Here is a 19,008-nt window from a genome sequence, read left to right as displayed (position 1 = left end):
GACACCACCGAAGGTCTAAGAGGAAACGTGGCGATAGAGCCTGCATATCCAGCATCGGACCAATACCCTAGGTCTCCATGAGTCCATGTGATATACATGAAATAGTAAAGCTGAGTTACAGCCTATGCCTTCATAACCAGTCACTGTCCCCTGACTTCCCAGAAGCTGCAACCGCCACAGTTACCTGGATGGCTTTCAGGCATTTTGCGACACACAAAACAGAACGATTAAGGCAGACAACATTTCAAAGAGTACAGCAGTATTTCAAAGAAAAAAAACTGGTTTTGCACTACGTTTATATTGGACAAGAGTCATCTCACCAAAATCCGTTCAAGGAAAACTGTCAATAAAAGCATGTTTTGCATGCACTTGCAGCAGGAAATCTTAACTGAAGAAAAGAATGTTCATGTTCCAAAAAGGAAACTATAGATAAAATACATGCGATCAAAACACCTGATCATGAGGGATAATTATTAAATATTTATCTGAATTCAAACTAGCAGGAATTCCTCAGAAGAAGTACTCTTGAAGAACCTCAGAAAACCATAACACCTGATCCATGTGTCAGTGCATCCACACTATTTTTCAACCACTTGCTCTGAATGTTGCACAGCTCTGTTTGTGTATGCTGGCACAAGTACTTTAGGCTATTATTACATTTATGATCTTTTCCAGCTGGAGATTTTTTTTTTCCAAAGGATGTTATGGTGCCAAAAATCAACGACTATCCTGCTAGCCATACAACTGGTGAAGGCTACTAAGCTGCATACCGAAAAGGCTTTAAAGAATGGCAGACCTAACTCAGCAGAGGGTCCCTTTTAAAATATTTTTATCTTCAGTTGCCAGTTAAGGAAGAACACACAGAATTTCTGGGAGACTTTCCCCTTCCCCTGCCCCCTCTGAACATTTCTAGTACCTTATTTATAGATTATGGTTGATCATAGAAGAGCAATTCAGTCTAAGTAGCTTTTTAATTAAAAACGTAACAGCTTGCAGGGCAACCGGGAATACTTGAATACAAGTTACCAAAAGGTAAGAAGCAGGACAATTCTGCGTGTACCTACCCTTCACTGCCTTTTGTGCTGTTCCCATCTTTCAAATACATTGAGAAATCAATAACTCCAACCTAGAAAAGAAAAATTTGCATTTTACATTACATACTTTTTCTAAGACTAAACACTGTCCACAGCTGTGAAAGTTGAGAGTCATGCAGTTAGAACATGAGTAAATGTGATATTATAGCAAGGATTTATTATACCAGTAATCTACCCAAAATTAATGAAAACATGGTGTATTTCAAGAAAAAATATACTAGGAGAAGCAGCAAGTTGGCAAGCTAGTCTTAGGACATAAGGACAAAACATTACCATCACCTTATCTGCATATACACTGCTTATGCAAGCTGGAACATAAGTGCATACGGGCTCATTTTCTGTTGTTTAACAGCCACAATGATCTCATCACACAGCGTGAGTGAATTAACAGTTCTGTCCATTTCTCCCCTCGTTTTGGCTAAGTCCTTCCCCCTTTTCACCTCCTTTTTCATTTACCACGTTTCACTCTGCAGTGATCTGCCTGCAGACCACAGCAAAGCGTAACAGCAAAGAGAAACCCAAAATCCTGAGTCTCTGATCTCAGTGCCGCCAGCTAACCGAAGACCACAATCATTATTCACAAGCTTATATTAGTCTTCTATTACATATAGTAACAAACTTCTATCTCAGTTGATGAAAGTCCTCTACAATGGAAAATTCTTCCAATTTAAATGAGCAGAAAAAAACCATTAACTGAATACCCAGTACCTGCGAGTCCAGGTCTTCTCCTTTCATGCAGAAGTTTGCATCGATGACATTCAAACCTACTAGGAGGCCAGCAATGATTGCACCTTCTTCTTCCATCATCAGTGCATTAGGCTCATAAAATTCACTGCACGGCAAAAGAAAACAAGTGTTGCACCTTTAAAGATCAACTAAAACGATATCAACTAGCATGGCATCCCTGCTATTTCATACGTCAATATAACGCAAGCTCAGCCTTAACAAAAACCTAGGCAGCGGCACGTAGTCCACACCAAAATGTACTCCTACGTACTATCAATGTACTCCTGCTCTGACTGAACACATGTCTCTTAGCACAGAAAGTCTTTAGGTGAGGCAAAGACCCAATAGATAGGAGACCTGGTCCCTCACTGTTGAAAGGTGATGGAAAGTAAGCACGATTCTTGAGTAACGGTACAGCACACTGAAGATTTAAGACGGGGGCTTAATATCAGAGTTTCTTAAGTAGCATACTTCTACTACTCTCTTACATACAGTTACTAACACAAGCCACTGCCACATTTTCCAGTGGACAATACCAAGTTCTCCTTTCTAACCGCAAGTCAGCTATGGATTTACCCATACAGCTAAGAGAAACCTACTTGTTTGAGTAAGGAAACTCCAACATATTTATTAAATCCTACTGCTTTACACAGACATAGCAGTTCAAACCCATGGACTTTCAGTGAAGCTAGAAAATTATTGCTGTTTTATGACTGGGAAGCAGAAATACAGAGAAATGAAATTACTTGTTCCAAATCAGATGGTAATAAAGTGACAAGGTCAGAAGTAATTTCAGGGCCAAGATCTTGCAGACAGAGAATGTTGTATCCCCTCTGTACAAGTATTTCACCCAAATCATCTCTTCAGAACCTAAATTTGTGTTTATTCTAATGGATATTTGAGACAAAGCAGAGAAATAACAGCTTCTGAATTAAGAAAGAATACTAAGCACTTTTAAGCCCTCAGAGGAAGCTCTGCATTTCATAGATATTACTATTTCTCAAAAAAAGTACACACATACTTTACCATTTGGGTGTAAAAGATCGTAAAGGTCTTACAAGAGAGCCAAGTGAACCTAACCTAATCCAAAAGCGAGCTCAACACTCACCTGAGAAGATCCTTTCTATTAATCAGGGCTTTCATGTATTCTGAAAGTTTCTTCTGCATTAGGGCCAGGCGAAGCCAAGCTCTTCCTCTACCCACAGGTGTCCTACAAAGGCCAGAAACAAAACAGTTACAGACATGCTGCAGTGGACTTTCACACACAGCTCTAATAATCCCATTCTACCCAAAGTTTCTGCATCTCAAAGATAGAGCTGGCACTGATGAAAACAGGGAAATACAAGGTATTTAAGTGCAAATAGTTACAGACAAATTTATTTAAGCAATCACTGCTTCCCTCGTAACTAATTATGTATTTGTTTTTATACTAAAAATATTTCCCTGACTTTACCCCTGCTGGATGCTACTACATAGACAGAGATCAGCTGCTTCAACACATCACCTTCTAATTCAAAATCAGTTTTGCATAAGGCAAGTCAGAATAGCATGTGTATACTTCAGTTCAGCACAGATGCCCAAGCACCGCTCTTTCAGGTAGGCGTTAAGTTGGGTGAGAATCCACAAAGACAACTGAAAACACAGATTCAGTACCCTTCTCTTCAACTATTTTGCTCATTAACACACTCATAGGATGCAACGGGTTATAGTCACAGTCCTTCCCCCTCTGTTTCTCCTGGCAATCTGAAGCACGCAGCTTTAAAAATACGATAACTGATATGCTGCATCACAGCTCTGGCTCATCTACCCTGGCATGCTGGCCAGGAGCCAGTACCAGATGCTCCAAAGGAAGGTGTAAATCCCCCGCATTGAGCAGTATTCTGATTAGAAAGAAATTTATATTCAATCTCCAGCAGTCAGTCAACTGTCTTACACCAAACAACACGTGGAACACTTAATTTTCTAACCTTAACTGGTATAAGCAGCAACTGCCCATGAAAGTCATCTTCATTACTCCCCATACTTGACCTCACTAATACATGACATGGCATTTCCCAAGGGTTAGTATGAATGCAATATTTAGAAACTTATTCCAAAACCGTTCTTAACTGCAATTTATTTAATGTTTCAATATTCTTTTACAAGAGGAAAAGGTAACAGGAGCTCTAGCACAACACTGTTGGCACTCCATGCTGGTCCCGTAAGCTGTTCCAGGAGGAGTCCTGCACACATCTTCAGTAAAAGAACTTGTCTGTATGCACATCACTAAATACTAACCTGAAAGAAACTGTTATTGAATCTATTCATCTCTTCTTTCAGCAAAGAAGATTTAATCCTTAGTCTCACTGCTAATACAAAAGCTTCCTTACACATTCTCCTATTCCCCAGGCCGAAAGCCTCTTACAGTTCCTTTTTAGCATGGAATAAGCAAACCTGGATGTGATGTCTGAAATGACCATGAAATTTTTAAAAGCGATATATGCTTAAAGTGGTTTTTTTTCTTCTGCTCTTTAACATAAACTAGTATCTTCTCCAACTTGGTGACTGAACTTCCCTTTTACACAAACTTTACCAGTTTACCTGAAATAATTTAAAAGAAAAATTACCTCTATCAGCCCCAAAACTATTGAACCTGTAATCACCTTCCTTCCAATTCCCTTCCTCTTCAGTCTGACTTCAGAAACAGAGTCATTAAAGGCTTTTCCCATTCCTGAGACACATCGTCACTCGTTTAGTGCTAGCAATAAATGCGCTATTGCCCGTAAGACTCCATGCGCTTAACACAGAAAGAATATACCCTATCCTCCCGTTCTGCGGAACCTTGATCAACAGTAAGAGAGTAGTGATCCATTTTTAACAGCAGAAGGTGGCAGGAGTATTCCTGAAGGTTGTGTTTGCCCTTCCTTCTCTTCTTCACGATCCTTCTTAAACAATTAATGTATTACGTACTTGTGCAGTAAAAGACTGTACTTACTTCAGCCCTGGGAGATCCTTAACACTCGCTGTAATCTCTGCAGCCTCAGGAACAAGTTTTTCTACTAGTTCTAGAGGTCCCCAAAATGACTTATTTTGCCCAAGAAAAGTCTTTTTGGCTAGAAAAGAAAAAGATATAAAATGAGCCCGTGAGACCTGTGCTGACTAAACGCATTCTCAAACATGGTCAGAAGTAAATGAACAGTAGACAAAAACTGCCAGAAAGATTCTTCTGGGACTGCTGCCAGGCAAGTACAAAAGATGACTTCTTATGCCCAGGCGTGGCAATTACTGGTATAGTACAAATAAGGCAACAGGAGCTCAAGGCAGATGCCAGAAAATATTCCATACATCCCCAATATGCCAAAATAACAACATTCAGTGATAACCAGCAACTTAGATTCACTGCTAAAGGTCAAAATTTCTACTAGGATGCTGCCACTGTCCCTAACTTACACTTGATGTGTGCACAGTAACTTTCTCTCGCTGACCATCACATTACAAGAAAAAGACCACACCACTTTGAACCCGCTCCTTCTCCAGAGCTGCTAGGGGCTTCTCTGTGCATCCTTTCCTCCTTCAGAAAAGCTTTCTAGTGACTCCTACCTACTAAAACTGGAAATTAATTTTCTTCTTCTGTAGTTCTTACTGCTATTTCACAGCAGCAGTGAGAAGACCGAGAACCCTGTTAACTTCAAACTTATGGCCAACAGCAGGGGCACTGGCAAATGGACAAACAAAGAAGCTAAAGAATATGAACACTTCTCCCTCGCACAATGTTACCCTAACCAGCACAGGAATTGCTTCTGTCACACAAAATGCTGAAAGCACAACTACTAAAGAAGCATGGCAGGATGTACGTATGGGTGCTGACAAAGCGTTTAATATCCTCTGCTTTTCATCTCAAGCTACTATCATGCAAAGGCAGCACATCAAGAAGGATAGTCTGGTACTTGGCAATTTTAGCTGTCACTCCATGTTATATAGTTAAGTATATGCTCTGCTTGCTATTTTAAAAAGCAGCTTACAAGTCATTAGCTGCACAAAGCAAAAATCCAGAGTTTTGATACAACTATTGAGAAAGGACCTCCATGTTACAGTTCCTCTTCAGCAAGAGGACCCTTGCATCCTTAAAGCATGAGGAAGTGCAGAAAAAAAAAAAAAAAAAAAAAAAAAGTCATGAGTTTGCCGAGGAGCTAATTTTATCAGTGATCACTTAGCTACACTTGAGTCATCTGAAAAGATGTTTTAAAAATGGCAAGCACCTGCAACAACTGTGAACTTTTCACCTACAGTGTTATACCCTCAGCAGATTATTTCCCCCCGCCCTTCCTGTGGTCTGTCAAGTCCACTGCAATCACAGCAGTGACCCTGCTCTGCCTCTCTTCAGTCTAGTGTACATTACAAAACTAGATTTTTAAAACAAGATTGCTCTTTCTGGCTGCTATGCTATGACAAACAGCCCGGGAGGACTCCTCTCAAGCAAGGTTACCTTTCAAGCCATGTTTAAGGCAATGCTCCATCACAACGAAGAACTGCTGAAGAGGTGCGTAGTCCGAGTCCAGTGTCCTGCCCAGATTAAGCGCCGATTCAATCAACCCCTTGATACTCAGTTTCGCCATGTTCATCAGGTTCATGCGTTCATTAGCCATCAGATAATTAGGATCTATAAAAAAAAAAAAGAAAAATACTGTTGAGTAACAAAAGTTATTTTTAATACAATAAGATATCTTATCTCTCTCTTTTTGTTCCTCAGCTTCGAAGACATTTTTTGGGGCACTGACAGTTTCACATGAAGCACTCTCTTCAGGCCTTTTGTTGAGAAAAATCTAAGCTAACTAGCATTTTATGGCCAAAGCCACACTGACATGGGAACAGGCGATATATCACAAAGGGTGTCTCGATGCTTCAAATAACTACAAAAGCTTTAATTTTTCAAGAAAAACAAGTTTGAAGACAGCTGTTAATGTCGTGCTTTACATCTTGACAACTCCTTACTGAATGTTACAGCTATCACTTGTTCCAACTCAAATCCCCAGCTACATCCAAGCAACTACAAAATTGTAAAAATTCTCTGTTTGTGATTTGTTCTTCCATCTAAAGATAACCACGAATGCACTCACACTTGATCCACCAACGTGTCCCTATCCAGCCTTGCATCTTTCCTTCTCGTGATTTTTTTTTTTTTTTTTTTAAAAAACTTGGATGTAACATGGAGCCAATTCCCACCTATCTCTCTCCATTTTACTAACACTACTGTTTTTTACCACTGACGGTAATGAGGTGATCTCCATGGCTCCTCTGACAGCTCACTCTAAGTCCCAACATGCACAGATCTTCCAAGGCTGTATGCTTCCTCTACCATATTATAAACATTCAGACCTTTATTACTTGCTAGTTGCTTCTCGTTGCAAGAAACAGGTACAGACATCCATTTTCCAACCTACACCCTGCCTGCAGGCCTCCTGCTGCCTGACCGGTACAACGTGCCCATGCCAACCCCCATCCTTTCACAGCATGCCTCGCTTCCCAAACACCATCAGCGCATTTCCAACACCTCAAGGAACAACCTCGTTTACAACAGTACTGTCCCGTAACTAGCGTGAAATCGTCCTATGTCCACAACTAATAGAGCGTGCTTAAGCTTTAGGCCTGGAGACAGAGTCATTGAAATTCTGGCTACTAAAATGATGTTGCATCACTTGCAAGTTTTCTGTTTGTATCTGTTCCACCTGTAATCTCACACCCAATTTTTGAGCTCAAAAATTCTTCTTTACTGAGCTCAAGTTCTTCAGCGCAAGCACTGTCATCCCTCTAGGGCACATTTATTCCAGGGCTGCTGTAAACAGCCACAGACCCTTGAACCAATTTGCCACCCTCACAAGTGAATTTACTACACCAGAAACACACGCAGAGGACATCTAAGACTACGTATCTAAGCACAGGGTACACATTTTATCTGCTGTACTGGCAAAGCATGCTTGCATTTACCAAAGAAGTAAAGCAAATAAATATCAGAGACTGAAAAGCGTCAGTTAGAACAAAAGGAGACATATTTCTATTTAAAAAGCAGGGGAGCATGTAGCTAAGTTTGATGAAAGAAGCCATAAAAACATCTAGAAATCTAAGCAGAGGAAGCATGGCTGTTCCTGCTGGCTCTGTGGAGCACCACCACCCAGACCCACCCAGCGATGCCCACTGCCGTCGGTGTCTTCTCAAGCTCTTTTTGACTGTTCAGAGGCTACATCTCTTCAACATACAGACAGCTGAGACAGGTTCCTACATGTCTCCTTAAAACATCTCCCGTGGTGAAGGAGGAGGGAAAGAGGGAACCCTCACCCCCAGTGGATCCAGTCCCTAAGTGAAGTCTTGCAGAAGTTTGGGGTTGTATTCAGCAGGCTTGCCACCGAGTAAACATCAAATTTCTACTAGGCAGGTAGACTTGAACTGTCTGGATTGTTAACAGTTCTCATCCTCTTGCCAATACAACTGTGAAGAACGATTTCTTGCAATTTGAAATGCAACAACTTAGCCAAAAGAAGCCAAGGGGTATATTCTTTTGAGAGTACTGCAGCCTCCTATAGGACTCGTCCCAAAGATGCAAGTCAGCATCCCGCTTCATCACGATGCCGATCAAATCCAGTTGCTCGAATACAAACTCCTTGTCATCGCAAATGTACTACCACTGCCATGAGGCATCTTGTCAGCACCCACCAGCCAAAAAGACAGCAAGGAGCAAAACTTCATAGAACCATAGAATCACGAAAAATCACATTGTTCCCACTTCCTATCTTCAATATCTCCTGCAGGTGGGAAAGCACTGTAGGCCCAGCAGCCTGTAGCTAACAGGAGTAATATTTGATTTCAGTAACCTATAGCTGAATCCAAAATCGGCAAGAAGAGCAACTGCTACCGTGCAATTGAGACTCCTTATAGCAGACAGAAGGAGACACTGAAAGGCACCTCAGGGTTGGGAGATGAAAAGCAACTGCTGAGGTGGAGACACAAACATCTTCAATCAAAGAACCTGAGAAATTATGAAAGGGAATCAAAAGAGAGCATTTGTGAAACCTGGGAACAGAGGCGGATTTGCTGAATCTGCCTCTGAAGCACACCACGATCAGGTTCCCACGGCTCCAAGGCTAGCCAGCACCCAGGCTGCTGAGGTCTCGTTATTGCGGCTTAGTTTTGGGTGGCCTGCCTGCCAGAGGACAGGCTGTTTTTATCGGGGATGCTGCTGATGACTCAAAGAAATACTCAGTGCTAACTACACCCAAGCACACATCATTAACACTGAGGGCTGTGAAAAACTCCGCAGTACAGGGAGAGTGATGGGTCAGGGCAGGTGCCACCATTCCAACCTGGTACCGCAGCTGCATGTGTTTAGTCTCTCCAAAAGCAGCTCCAGACAAGGCCTCTCTTATCCCCTTTCTTCTCCAGGACAAAGCAGTACCAGAAGTCTCCTTCTCTAAATTTCACTGGCAGCTACTGCACTCAAGCAGTAGCTTGAGCGGCTCAAGGAGAGTGATACAAGATGCTTTACATCTTGTGTTGTGAGAAGAACAGAGTGGCCTTGTTATGCTGACTAGCGGTGGATAAGAAAACCTCTATGTTGCAAAATGTATAAGATACCAGAGAAAATTGCTTTTGGTCGACCTTGCAATTCCCTGGGAAGATGAGAACCTTAGGCCCTTTTAGATAATTCAGCTTAAAAGTGTCAATATGGCTTGTGTTAAAAGAATGAAAATCAAGAAAAGACAGAAATTAGAGTTACTGATGAACATTCTTTATGATAAGTTGTATCAAAACACGTGAAGTGTCCCACTGCACAGAATCACTAGAAGAGGCTGAACTTAGCGGACAAGTGAGGAAGACTACTGAAGACCACCAGAGAAGCTTGAAGACCACCAAAGACCTCGAGCGCGTCTGCACCAAGAACATTTTCATATATTAATGAGTTCATGGAATTTGGATGAATATGTTAATTACTTTCAGGAAAAAAATCATGAATACGTATATCCATTTTGTATATAATCACAACTGTTGAAAGAATTGGTATGCACGATAGGTGGAGCAATACCCCGTGCACCCAGCGCTGCAATAAAGAACTCCTGCTTTCTAAAACTCCAAAGCTGAGTCTCGGAGAGTTTCTGAAGTACTGACGTACAGTAACAGTTTTGGCAACCCAGATGGGACCCTGCTCCTGAACCTCAACGGATCCGGGAAGGCGTCTGATGGAGAAGGGGAGCGTACAGACAGCACTAAACGTTGCCAGCTGGAATTGCCATCAATTGACAGCCACGGGTTTAGCTGCGCTCCAGGCTGCATCAGCTGCCAGACAAATGCCTTCTTGTTCAGGGAAGTGGCAAACAAGTCCAGTTGTTCCTGTGCCTCCACCCAATCTTGTGCTGTTGAAGGACAAAGTGATCAAACCCCCTCTGAGAGTTTTGTTTTACTAAATATACACTCTTCAAGCACCGATTATCTTGGCTCACATCTTACAAAAACGCTGAGGTTAGGCATTCACAATTTATTTTCATAGTTCATAAAACTTCAAAGTACTCACTTAGAAATGCAATTCTCATAGCAGCATGGGACTGGAGAAAGATTTAATTTAGTGGGTGATTTTTATTGCCTTTGCAGAACTACTACTATTTTAAGCTGATAGATTTGGCGTGTACATTGAGCAGATTACCTGTTTGGGGATCTGCAATCCATTTTATGATTTGCCATGTAGCTAACAGTTAGTCACCATTACTAGGAACGCAGACTCAGGGAAAAGTAAGTCAGACAAAATACTATACGATTGCAAAAACTAATTTTTGTACAAGCAATTACAAAACCTTCTGTGTATTTTCTTCTGTCTACTTCTGCATAAAACTAACGAACAACACCTCTGACCGCATCCATCACAGTTGCCATTTAAGAGTATACAAACATCACTATAGCATTTGCTTCTACCGCAGACAACCACTGTCACAAAATTGTGCTTTCCTCCGGTACCATGATTCAAGATCCTCTCAGAACAAGGTTATCTGGTTAAAAACCATCAATCTGCTCCCTCAATCCTGCTGGTAGCACAACTCCATCTACTGTATATCTGTGCTTCTGACCAAGACAGATAAACCAGCAGAAGTCAGTAGTAGGTTTGAATTATCTGAGGCAATTTTTACACGTACCCTCAAAAGAGTATGGTGCTGTGGTAAAAGAAATACACTTTTTTTTTTTTTTTTTTTAAATTTAAATACTTTCTGAAGTTTAGGTTGAACACGATTGTTTGCCTGGCCAGGTTTGGAAGAGAAACTCCTATGCATATGCAGACTGTGCATACTGATCTCAGTAGTGAGATCAGACCTTTTAGAAAAGCTGAGTGTTTGCCTCCTGAATACATCTAAAGGTTTTAAGACTTGACTGAAACCTTGTTAATAAGCACAGCTTCTTTTTCTCCTTCCCTATCGGGGAATAGCAATATAGAGGAAGATACAGAGACCTCCTCTCCTGTCTAATCGAGATGTTTCCTCGCCAGCCAAGGTCCCGCAGCGGCGTGCCCCAGGCAACAAAGCACCGCCGCCGTACCGAGCATCCTGCGCCCGCGGATCCCATCGGTAGCACGGCAGGCGACCAAAGTGACTCTGCTTAGGTGGCAAATCAATTGCTAATGCAAAATTAAAAAAACTGTACGAGACAACTACATGGAAAATGTTACTTTGGCTACGGTTATTAGCTAGTTTGAATTGTGGTAGAGTGCAAGGACACTGCTCAGAATTAGGGTCCTACTCCATTACGCGCTCACAGGAAACCATACACATTTCTTAAGAGTATCGAGAGCTGCTGCCTCACGTAGACCTATACTGAGGTCAAGGGTACGCTTTTTGAGGCAAGGTGCACAGTTTTGCACGAGTCGGAGAGGTCTGTGACTTCTGTGTGTCAACTAGGGTCAATGCTACCCTAATTAAAAAAGACAAACACAAGCAAACAAGAATAACAGAGGGGCACATGAAACATGTTCAAGACAAGTAGATTCTTTCAACGCTTAAGAGCCAATGAACATCTGAGCTCATGAAAGCAGTAAGGAAAAACGAAAAAGCAGGCCTATGCTTTCATTTAAGACTAAAATGTGCAGTCACAGCCTAAAGAACTGAAAAATGTTTTCATGACATTAACTAATTAAAGGTTTCTGCTTCGTTAGTCTGTTGTGAACGATGGTGCTCTGCATATGCAGCTCATCTAAGATTCTCATCTTGCAAACCAATTAACTATTATATAGTATGAAACTGGATAAAATCCCAAAGATGTATTCCAAAAATTAAATCCTAAGTAGTTTATACCATTGTTATATGTGCTGCAACATATAGACCTTTAAAACTGAGTCTAAAAGAGCAGGGTAAGCAAGCAAAGACAACTTTTACACAGTAAGACTAACCAGCTGGCTTTAAGTCAACCCAGACACTTTCTGCTTTGACAAGTCTGACCCTGATGTGCAATTGTGATTCTCAGTTTGAGTCAGTACCTTCTCCAACTTTCTCTTTCTGCCTCTAACTGCAAAAACTCTACCTGTGTTTTACTATACGTGCCATGTCATAAACCTTAAAAGGTTAAATCTTGGCCCTTAAGCTTTGCCTTTCCATGTGGTTTGGATTGCAATGGAAGTAATCTTAAATTCTCAAGACACTTTGCTATTTAATATTGTAGCTTCTACAGAATAGATGTGTTTTCTAACCAGCAACTTCGCACGTGGGATTTAAGTGGTCATGACTGAACTGGACTTGCATCGCACTAGAATGACAGGGTTAAATAATCAGCTCATCCGACTGTCTCCTTAAAACACTCAACTCCCAGGTTTCTAAAGAGGTAAAACTGTGCCATAATCATTGACATGCTAACAGCATGAAAAGCAAAAGGTTCCCAAAAAGCTTCCATGAAGGCGTTTTCAAAAGCATCCAAGAATCTCAAGAATCCTGTAATTTGTTTAAAAGGTAAGGTATGTACCTAGGAACCTAAAAGTCAAGGAAAAAGTCAATGCAATACTGGATCTCAAAGGGTTAAGCTGCAACTGTGACCTAAGTACTTATCACCTAGTGACAATAAATTTTATCATTCCTCATACCGAATTTTGCTTAAAGAATTAAGGTGAAACTAAAATAAAGCTAGAACTTTGATCAAATGCAGGGAGTCATGAAACACTGTAGACATGAACAAATCTGCTCAAAGTAATGCCAATTAATTAGTACTTCAGCAAGGCTCCCCATGTACTGAATCCATCTTAAATCAAGAACACAAAGCAATCTGAAATTTAGAAAGGCTGCTTCTGTGTATGGAAAAGAAAAGGCATCTTGCAAACAGTTCATAATGTATTCAGATTAACTGAGATACGTTAATTGTGAAACAATTGCCTTCAAAACCAACCAGCCAGCTATCCACAGTGCACTGAGTTTCAGTTAAGCAAATTCACATTAGGAAGGACATTAGTTCCAGCTGCTCAGACTATGAAATCATGAACACATGTATAATTTCAAATAAATGTGGAAAGCAAATCCCTAGTTGTATTAAGGACTTTCATCATTTAAACTGGAGTTCAACATCATCATGTATTTTGTAAGCTGCTTCTATTTCCTGACATTCCCTTACATTGAAATGCCTCATCTGCCTTCCAGCAAGGCAGGCCCCTGACCACCACCTCAAGGATGAGGTGATACACATTTTGCATGTCATGCAAACACTCTCTTAAAGGTAAGAAGTGATGCAAGCGACATGGCTATTCACAAGTGAAAAGCAGAAGCACCTCTGTTTCTACAGAAATGTGTCTTATTCCACTAATTTTTTGCTTCTATATTCAACCTGTCTACTCTGAGGGACTGGGGATAAACTGGAAAGCAGCTGGACTAAAGCCACCTTACAAAAATGAAATTGGATTTCCTAAGAGTAAAAACATTTTCACAGAGAGTTTAAAAGGTTGCTTCATTTGTTCTTGGTATTATGTCTTTCATGTTGACTTTTGAGGGGGAAAGCACACTCCATGTCAAGCACCCATCCATCTCTGATCCATCGCTGTGAGCAGTTTCCTGCACACAACAGGCATGTAAGAGTTTGAAAAAAAAAAAAAAACAAAAAAAAACCCAGGGTGGTAGTCATGGGAAACAATGATACAAGTGCCAACAGACAAGACACACATTTAAAACGTATCCCACCCCAACAAAATAAATGCCAAAAATCTGTTCAATGTTTTTTTGGGGGGGAGGGGGGGGAGAAAGTCCCACACCCTTTTTTTCCTTAAAGACCACCCTGGATATGCCCTCGGCCGGAGCTGCTGGGGAAACAGAATTAGCTGTTGTGCCAGGAGAGAGCACATCTCCCGTGGCTCACGAGAAGGCTGCTGTGCTTACGAGGCCACCAGGTAGAAGCCCAGGCACATAACCAAGCACAACAGTTAAGAATGGCCCCGTCCACCGAAGATGACCAGTAAGAAATCGGTGTAGTTAATGCATCAAAACTGATTTTTGTGCACAACACACCCTCTTTAAAAAGATTTATACCATCTGAATTTCCAAATATAAATTAAAAAAAAATTTTGCTATGTCATGGTTGATTTTGCTTTTTTCTTCTCCCAGAAACCTTCTTAAAACTATTTGCACTGGAAGGTTTTTCCTAAGTGAGTCCCAAACCTAGCTGCATTACTTTGCCATCCTTAACTATCAATTATTATTCTATTAATAATCGCAACTACATATTTTAAGACACAGGTATCCTTCATGGTGCTGCTCATGCTTTACCCTCTATTTATAACCCTGAGTCCATAACATAAACCCGCTTCAGTTCACCAAGTTTCACGTTTAAATTGCCTCTCTGTGCTACAAAGAGTCAAATGCAGCTTTTGGTTAACACCCTACCGGTGAGAATTAGACCAAAAGTGAATAAAACACCGGTAAGAATACAGTCACCACGGGATCTGCAATCTGCAACACCTTTGAAAACATTCGATGCACTAATTGGCAAAAAGAGGAGAAATGCATCTGCTGACCTTACTACTTTGGGATTATCAATACGAGAATAACAGGACTTAGGCTCCTAAGTCTTCTAGATATCAACCACCCTAGCTTTAGCTTCAAATTTGACATTGCCATTTTAAAAGAATTTGGCCTGTATAGATAAATACCCCAACCATCCTTCCCCACTGAAATCTAAATTCTTCTTAATGATGAACACTTAAAACTTCCCAGCCACAAAAGGTAAATTCCCTTCTTCTTCCCTTGCTTCCAAAAGGTATATTAGCCTTTTGTGTTGCAAACACTTTCATCCCAAGCATGAACAGTTGCAGCCATCAAATTAAAAATTTACTTGAGTGCATGCCGAATGGGGGATTCTACTATTTCATGCTTGCACCATTTTTAAGAATCAAGTCAGAAGCACTACAAAAAAAGTTTCTTATTTATTACTTCACAAATTTTAATCAAAATTTGCAATACAAGTTTTAGAGTCACTTTTGCAAAGTCTCGAATTGATACATAGAAATACTTCAGAAAATCTGAAGCTTCAGGGTGATTTTTTTTTTATTTAGCTTCCATATATAGCTGCAACCTTTTAAGTTGTGTTTGTATCAGGAACATAATTGCCGCAGAAAGCATTTAATAGAAGTAAACTAGCCCCTTGTCGATTCGTTTTTTTCTACCTCCACCTGAAGTCAAACTACCCCAAAATCGTTGAAACACTTTTTTTGAACATCATTGTATGCACATATTTTCAAAAGAGAGATCAGTAAGAATTTAGAAACCCGAACTGATCACACGGAACCCATGAAGGGGCTGATAAAATTTACAAGAAAAGCCTTCACAATACTCATTTTAAATTTAAATTGATACAATTCCCAGAGCAATACATACACTGGAGTGATCAAAGGCATTTTCTTTAACACACTAACAGCAGAAAGCAAACATGCGCACAGAGTGCAACTCGTACAGCGTGTTCTGGCTGCGAACCTGGTTCAACCAGACAAGCACATTCAGAAAGCCACAGCTATTGGCACTGGAAAGGAAACCTGTATTTTGCACTCAGGCTCAAAATAATAAGGCAAAAGCCAATCATTAGTGGAAATAATAGCTGAAAGATGTTGGTGTGGCACGCACCTTCAGTATCATCACGCAATTGCTCCACCACATCTGTCAAATCCTCCCAAGAGTCTTTGCAAACAGCAAAAAGAAAGGAAAAGAAAGAAAATGTCATGCAAGCCATGATCTAAAGGAAAGCTTTAAAATCAAGGTATAAGAAAAGGATAACTGAAAGGGAGATTTGCATAATACAAGACTTAATTCATAGTGGCAAGAGATTTGCAAGTCAAAAGGGTTTATTAGTCTGCACAAAGCAATACAGAGTCAAATTAAGGTAGGCTTCACTAAAGCTTTAGAAGCTTTGTTTCTTTCTGCATTAAGACAAGCAACACGTTTGTAAAGCACATCCTAAAGAGAAAAGCATTGTTTTGTTTGTAAGATCAAAGTACTACACTTCTGGTATTTATGCAACGTCAGCATTTGCTTCAATTTCCTCCTACCCAGCCCCCAAAAGAACCCCCCCAACAGGGAAATACAGCCACACATGAAAAGCAAGCACATTTCAGGACAAGGACATACTGAAGACATTTTAAATAAGGTTAAGCAGAGCTCTAACTCCGTTACGACCATCACTCCAAACGAAGAAATCTTGCAGAGGTGATCCAGCTGAGCTTGGGCACAGGTCACAGGTTTTATGTCGTCATTCTGACGATGATTCACTAAGGCCTCGATGAGGAAAACACCTCTATCTCCTTGCCAGGAGCCCACAGATGGCTGACAGGCACGGGGAGGAGGTCTGCATTCTGGGAGAGGAGCAGGCAGGACAAGGAAAACTTGTTTCAGCACACCCGCTAATTCCCTGGTTCCAAACCCAGAAAAGAAAGCCAGACGAAGCCCCGGAGGGTCTGAACCCTGCGGGATTTTCAGGTCCCTACTTACATGCCCACTCTCCCCAGGACTAACTTGCAATCGGTGGAACGTCCGACGCACAAGAAAGGCTCTGCTCTGCTCCCCTTCACGGGCCAACCGCACCGAAGTCCTGAGCAAAGTACACACACGCTGCCGGGACCTCCTCCCTCCCACGGAAAAGCTATGGCCAGCCTCCTCCTGCTGTAGGAGCCAGCGCTGGCTAGCAAACAGCATATTCAGTCGCTGTGTTTGAAGGCACACACACACACACAAAAAGTATTAAGTACCAGTACAACTAAGAATTCAACTGATCGCCAAAAGCTTCCTATGCTGAAATACCGCTGACCAACAGTCTTCTCATCCTTTGAAACCGTTTTATTCACGTAGCTGATTTTTAGTGATCAGTTTTCTTCGTAAACCAGAAGCTCCCTTCTTCCCCTACGGCTAAGCATTACTGCAATACTGAGAACGGCAGAAAAACCACCATTCCTTGGGTCCTGCCCACGTACCCAGGTTGAAGTGATCGACTGCTTGCCATTCCGCAGGGATTTCTCCTCTCCTTGTCAGGGGTGAAGAGGGAGGGAGGGACAACAACCACAATCAGGTTCACCTACCTCCGCTTGCTAGGAGCAACAGGGAGTTTTGCTTGAGAAATTCCCTGCTTGCTACTGCAAGAACGAAGCCCTGGTGATGCTCCCCCCGCCACCAGCTTCCCCCACATGCTACACTTCGGGCTTCTGGTCTTTTATTACAGGTGTCACAGCTTTCTGTAGGTGCAGGAGACTTTTTGTAGCTCGCAGAGTACTGACTGACCAACATGCCTCTGATGCTTTCCTGGACCCTATTGCACTCTTACCTCGGAGTGCTACGAATTGGACTCTGACTCATGGGTCACCTTCAGCCCCTTCCTTTTTTTTTTTTTTAAGGACTTAAAATGCAGACGGTAGTATGATTGAGAAATTCAGTATTTGTAGAAAATGCTTTGTGTAACAACGCTACATAAACAAGCTAAGACAGCTAGTATTTTCTAGCTGTATTTCTAGCATTTCTGAGAACGAATGAGAACTGCACACGCAATCATTTAACAGCAGTTTTCATCACCTGTAAAGATCAGAACCAGATTCTGATCAACATGGAATCCTTATCTGCACACTGAGATTGAAGCCAGACATTATCACTGAATAGTCTGTTATCTAATGCCAAGGGTTTGGGTTTTTTCCTTAATATAAACAGTGAACAACATCTCATAACCAAAAAATGACTGACAATTTGATTGGCAACAGGGACAGAGAAAATTGTCAGGCTTCCCTTGATCTTTCACATGACATCTCTCACCGATTTTGTCACTTCAAACTCCTCCCTACACATACCACATAGACTCCAATGATTTAAGAGCTCTCTACCCCTCCAAGCCTCTTTCTCTGCTCAACTCCAGATCCAAAAAACACCCAAAACCTCCAGCCTACTATGACAGCTGTTAACAGCAGGTAGTGAGGCTTATACACAGAACAGGTTTTGCTTTCTTATCACTTTGACTTTTTTTTTTTTTTTTTTAAATCAATTTAGGAAATCACTTTACTGTATTAGGTCAGCACAGTGCAAGCAGCCCGGTACCCCACCTCACATACCATCTGGGCTATGTTTCAGAGAAAGGTGCGAGAAACCTCACACAACTGTGCAGGCTCTATCTGGACAATTGCTACCCGCTTGACTGTAAAGCATTAAGGCTGGTGGTGGTTGTTTTTTTAACCCTTAGCAAGCAATTCACGTAAAGCTTACAAACAAACGCCCAGTGGAGTCACAAGTATTTTCCTCTATTATATCCCTACAGGCAATAATCCTATCCTCTTTCTAGCAAGAAATGCCTGAAAGAATTGCATGAATTTATATTGGCACAAAGGTACCATGGGATTTGTACAAGTTTAGAGACAAAAGCACACATTTTATTAGCACTTTCTTTCATATTTCCATTTGCTTTTTCATGCATCTAGCTGCGGTTTGCATATACTTCATTTCTTGGTTTTCATTTTAGAGTTTTCCCCGCATGTTTGGAATTTCCACCAAACAACAGTGGGGGAAAAAAACCTTAAGACACACACATCAAACAAAAAAAATAAATCACAAAAACCTGCAATTTGGTAGTTTCCATGCTCTTTATCATTGTACACCTAGGACAAACTCAATACTCATGATTATTATGGAAAAATATTAAAGCCTGTAACACATGCATACCAAGCGTAAGAAACAGGATGACCAAGGCTTTT

General features: G+C 41.2%; 1 protein-coding gene across 10 annotated transcripts in view; it reads right to left on the bottom strand.

Annotated features, from left to right (window-relative positions):
* The window catches only part of RUFY3 (RUN and FYVE domain containing 3), a 58,380-nt gene that overhangs the window by 20,128 nt on the left and 19,244 nt on the right, over nucleotides 1–19,008 (bottom strand). For 7 of the 10 annotated variants that reach the window (XM_069777715.1, XM_069778058.1, XM_069777966.1 and 4 more), the window contains 6 exons: nucleotides 15,914–15,967; nucleotides 6,286–6,459; nucleotides 4,795–4,912; nucleotides 2,929–3,030; nucleotides 1,803–1,926; nucleotides 1,065–1,126 (listed from right to left, as the gene is read on the bottom strand). In XM_069777715.1, coding sequence (XP_069633816.1) covers nucleotides 1,065–1,126; nucleotides 1,803–1,926; nucleotides 2,929–3,030; nucleotides 4,795–4,912; nucleotides 6,286–6,459; nucleotides 15,914–15,967 — 634 coding nt within the window. The remainder of the gene's footprint in view (nucleotides 1–1,064; nucleotides 1,127–1,802; nucleotides 1,927–2,928; nucleotides 3,031–4,794; nucleotides 4,913–6,285; nucleotides 6,460–15,913; nucleotides 15,968–19,008) is intronic. The other 3 variants (XM_069777784.1, XM_009929954.2, XM_009929955.2) reach the window with 1 other exon arrangement.

This window comes from Haliaeetus albicilla, chromosome 1, assembly GCF_947461875.1.
Source record: "Haliaeetus albicilla chromosome 1, bHalAlb1.1, whole genome shotgun sequence".
Lineage (NCBI taxonomy): Eukaryota > Metazoa > Chordata > Aves > Accipitriformes > Accipitridae > Haliaeetus > Haliaeetus albicilla.
This window is presented reverse-complemented; position numbering and strand designations above follow the sequence as displayed.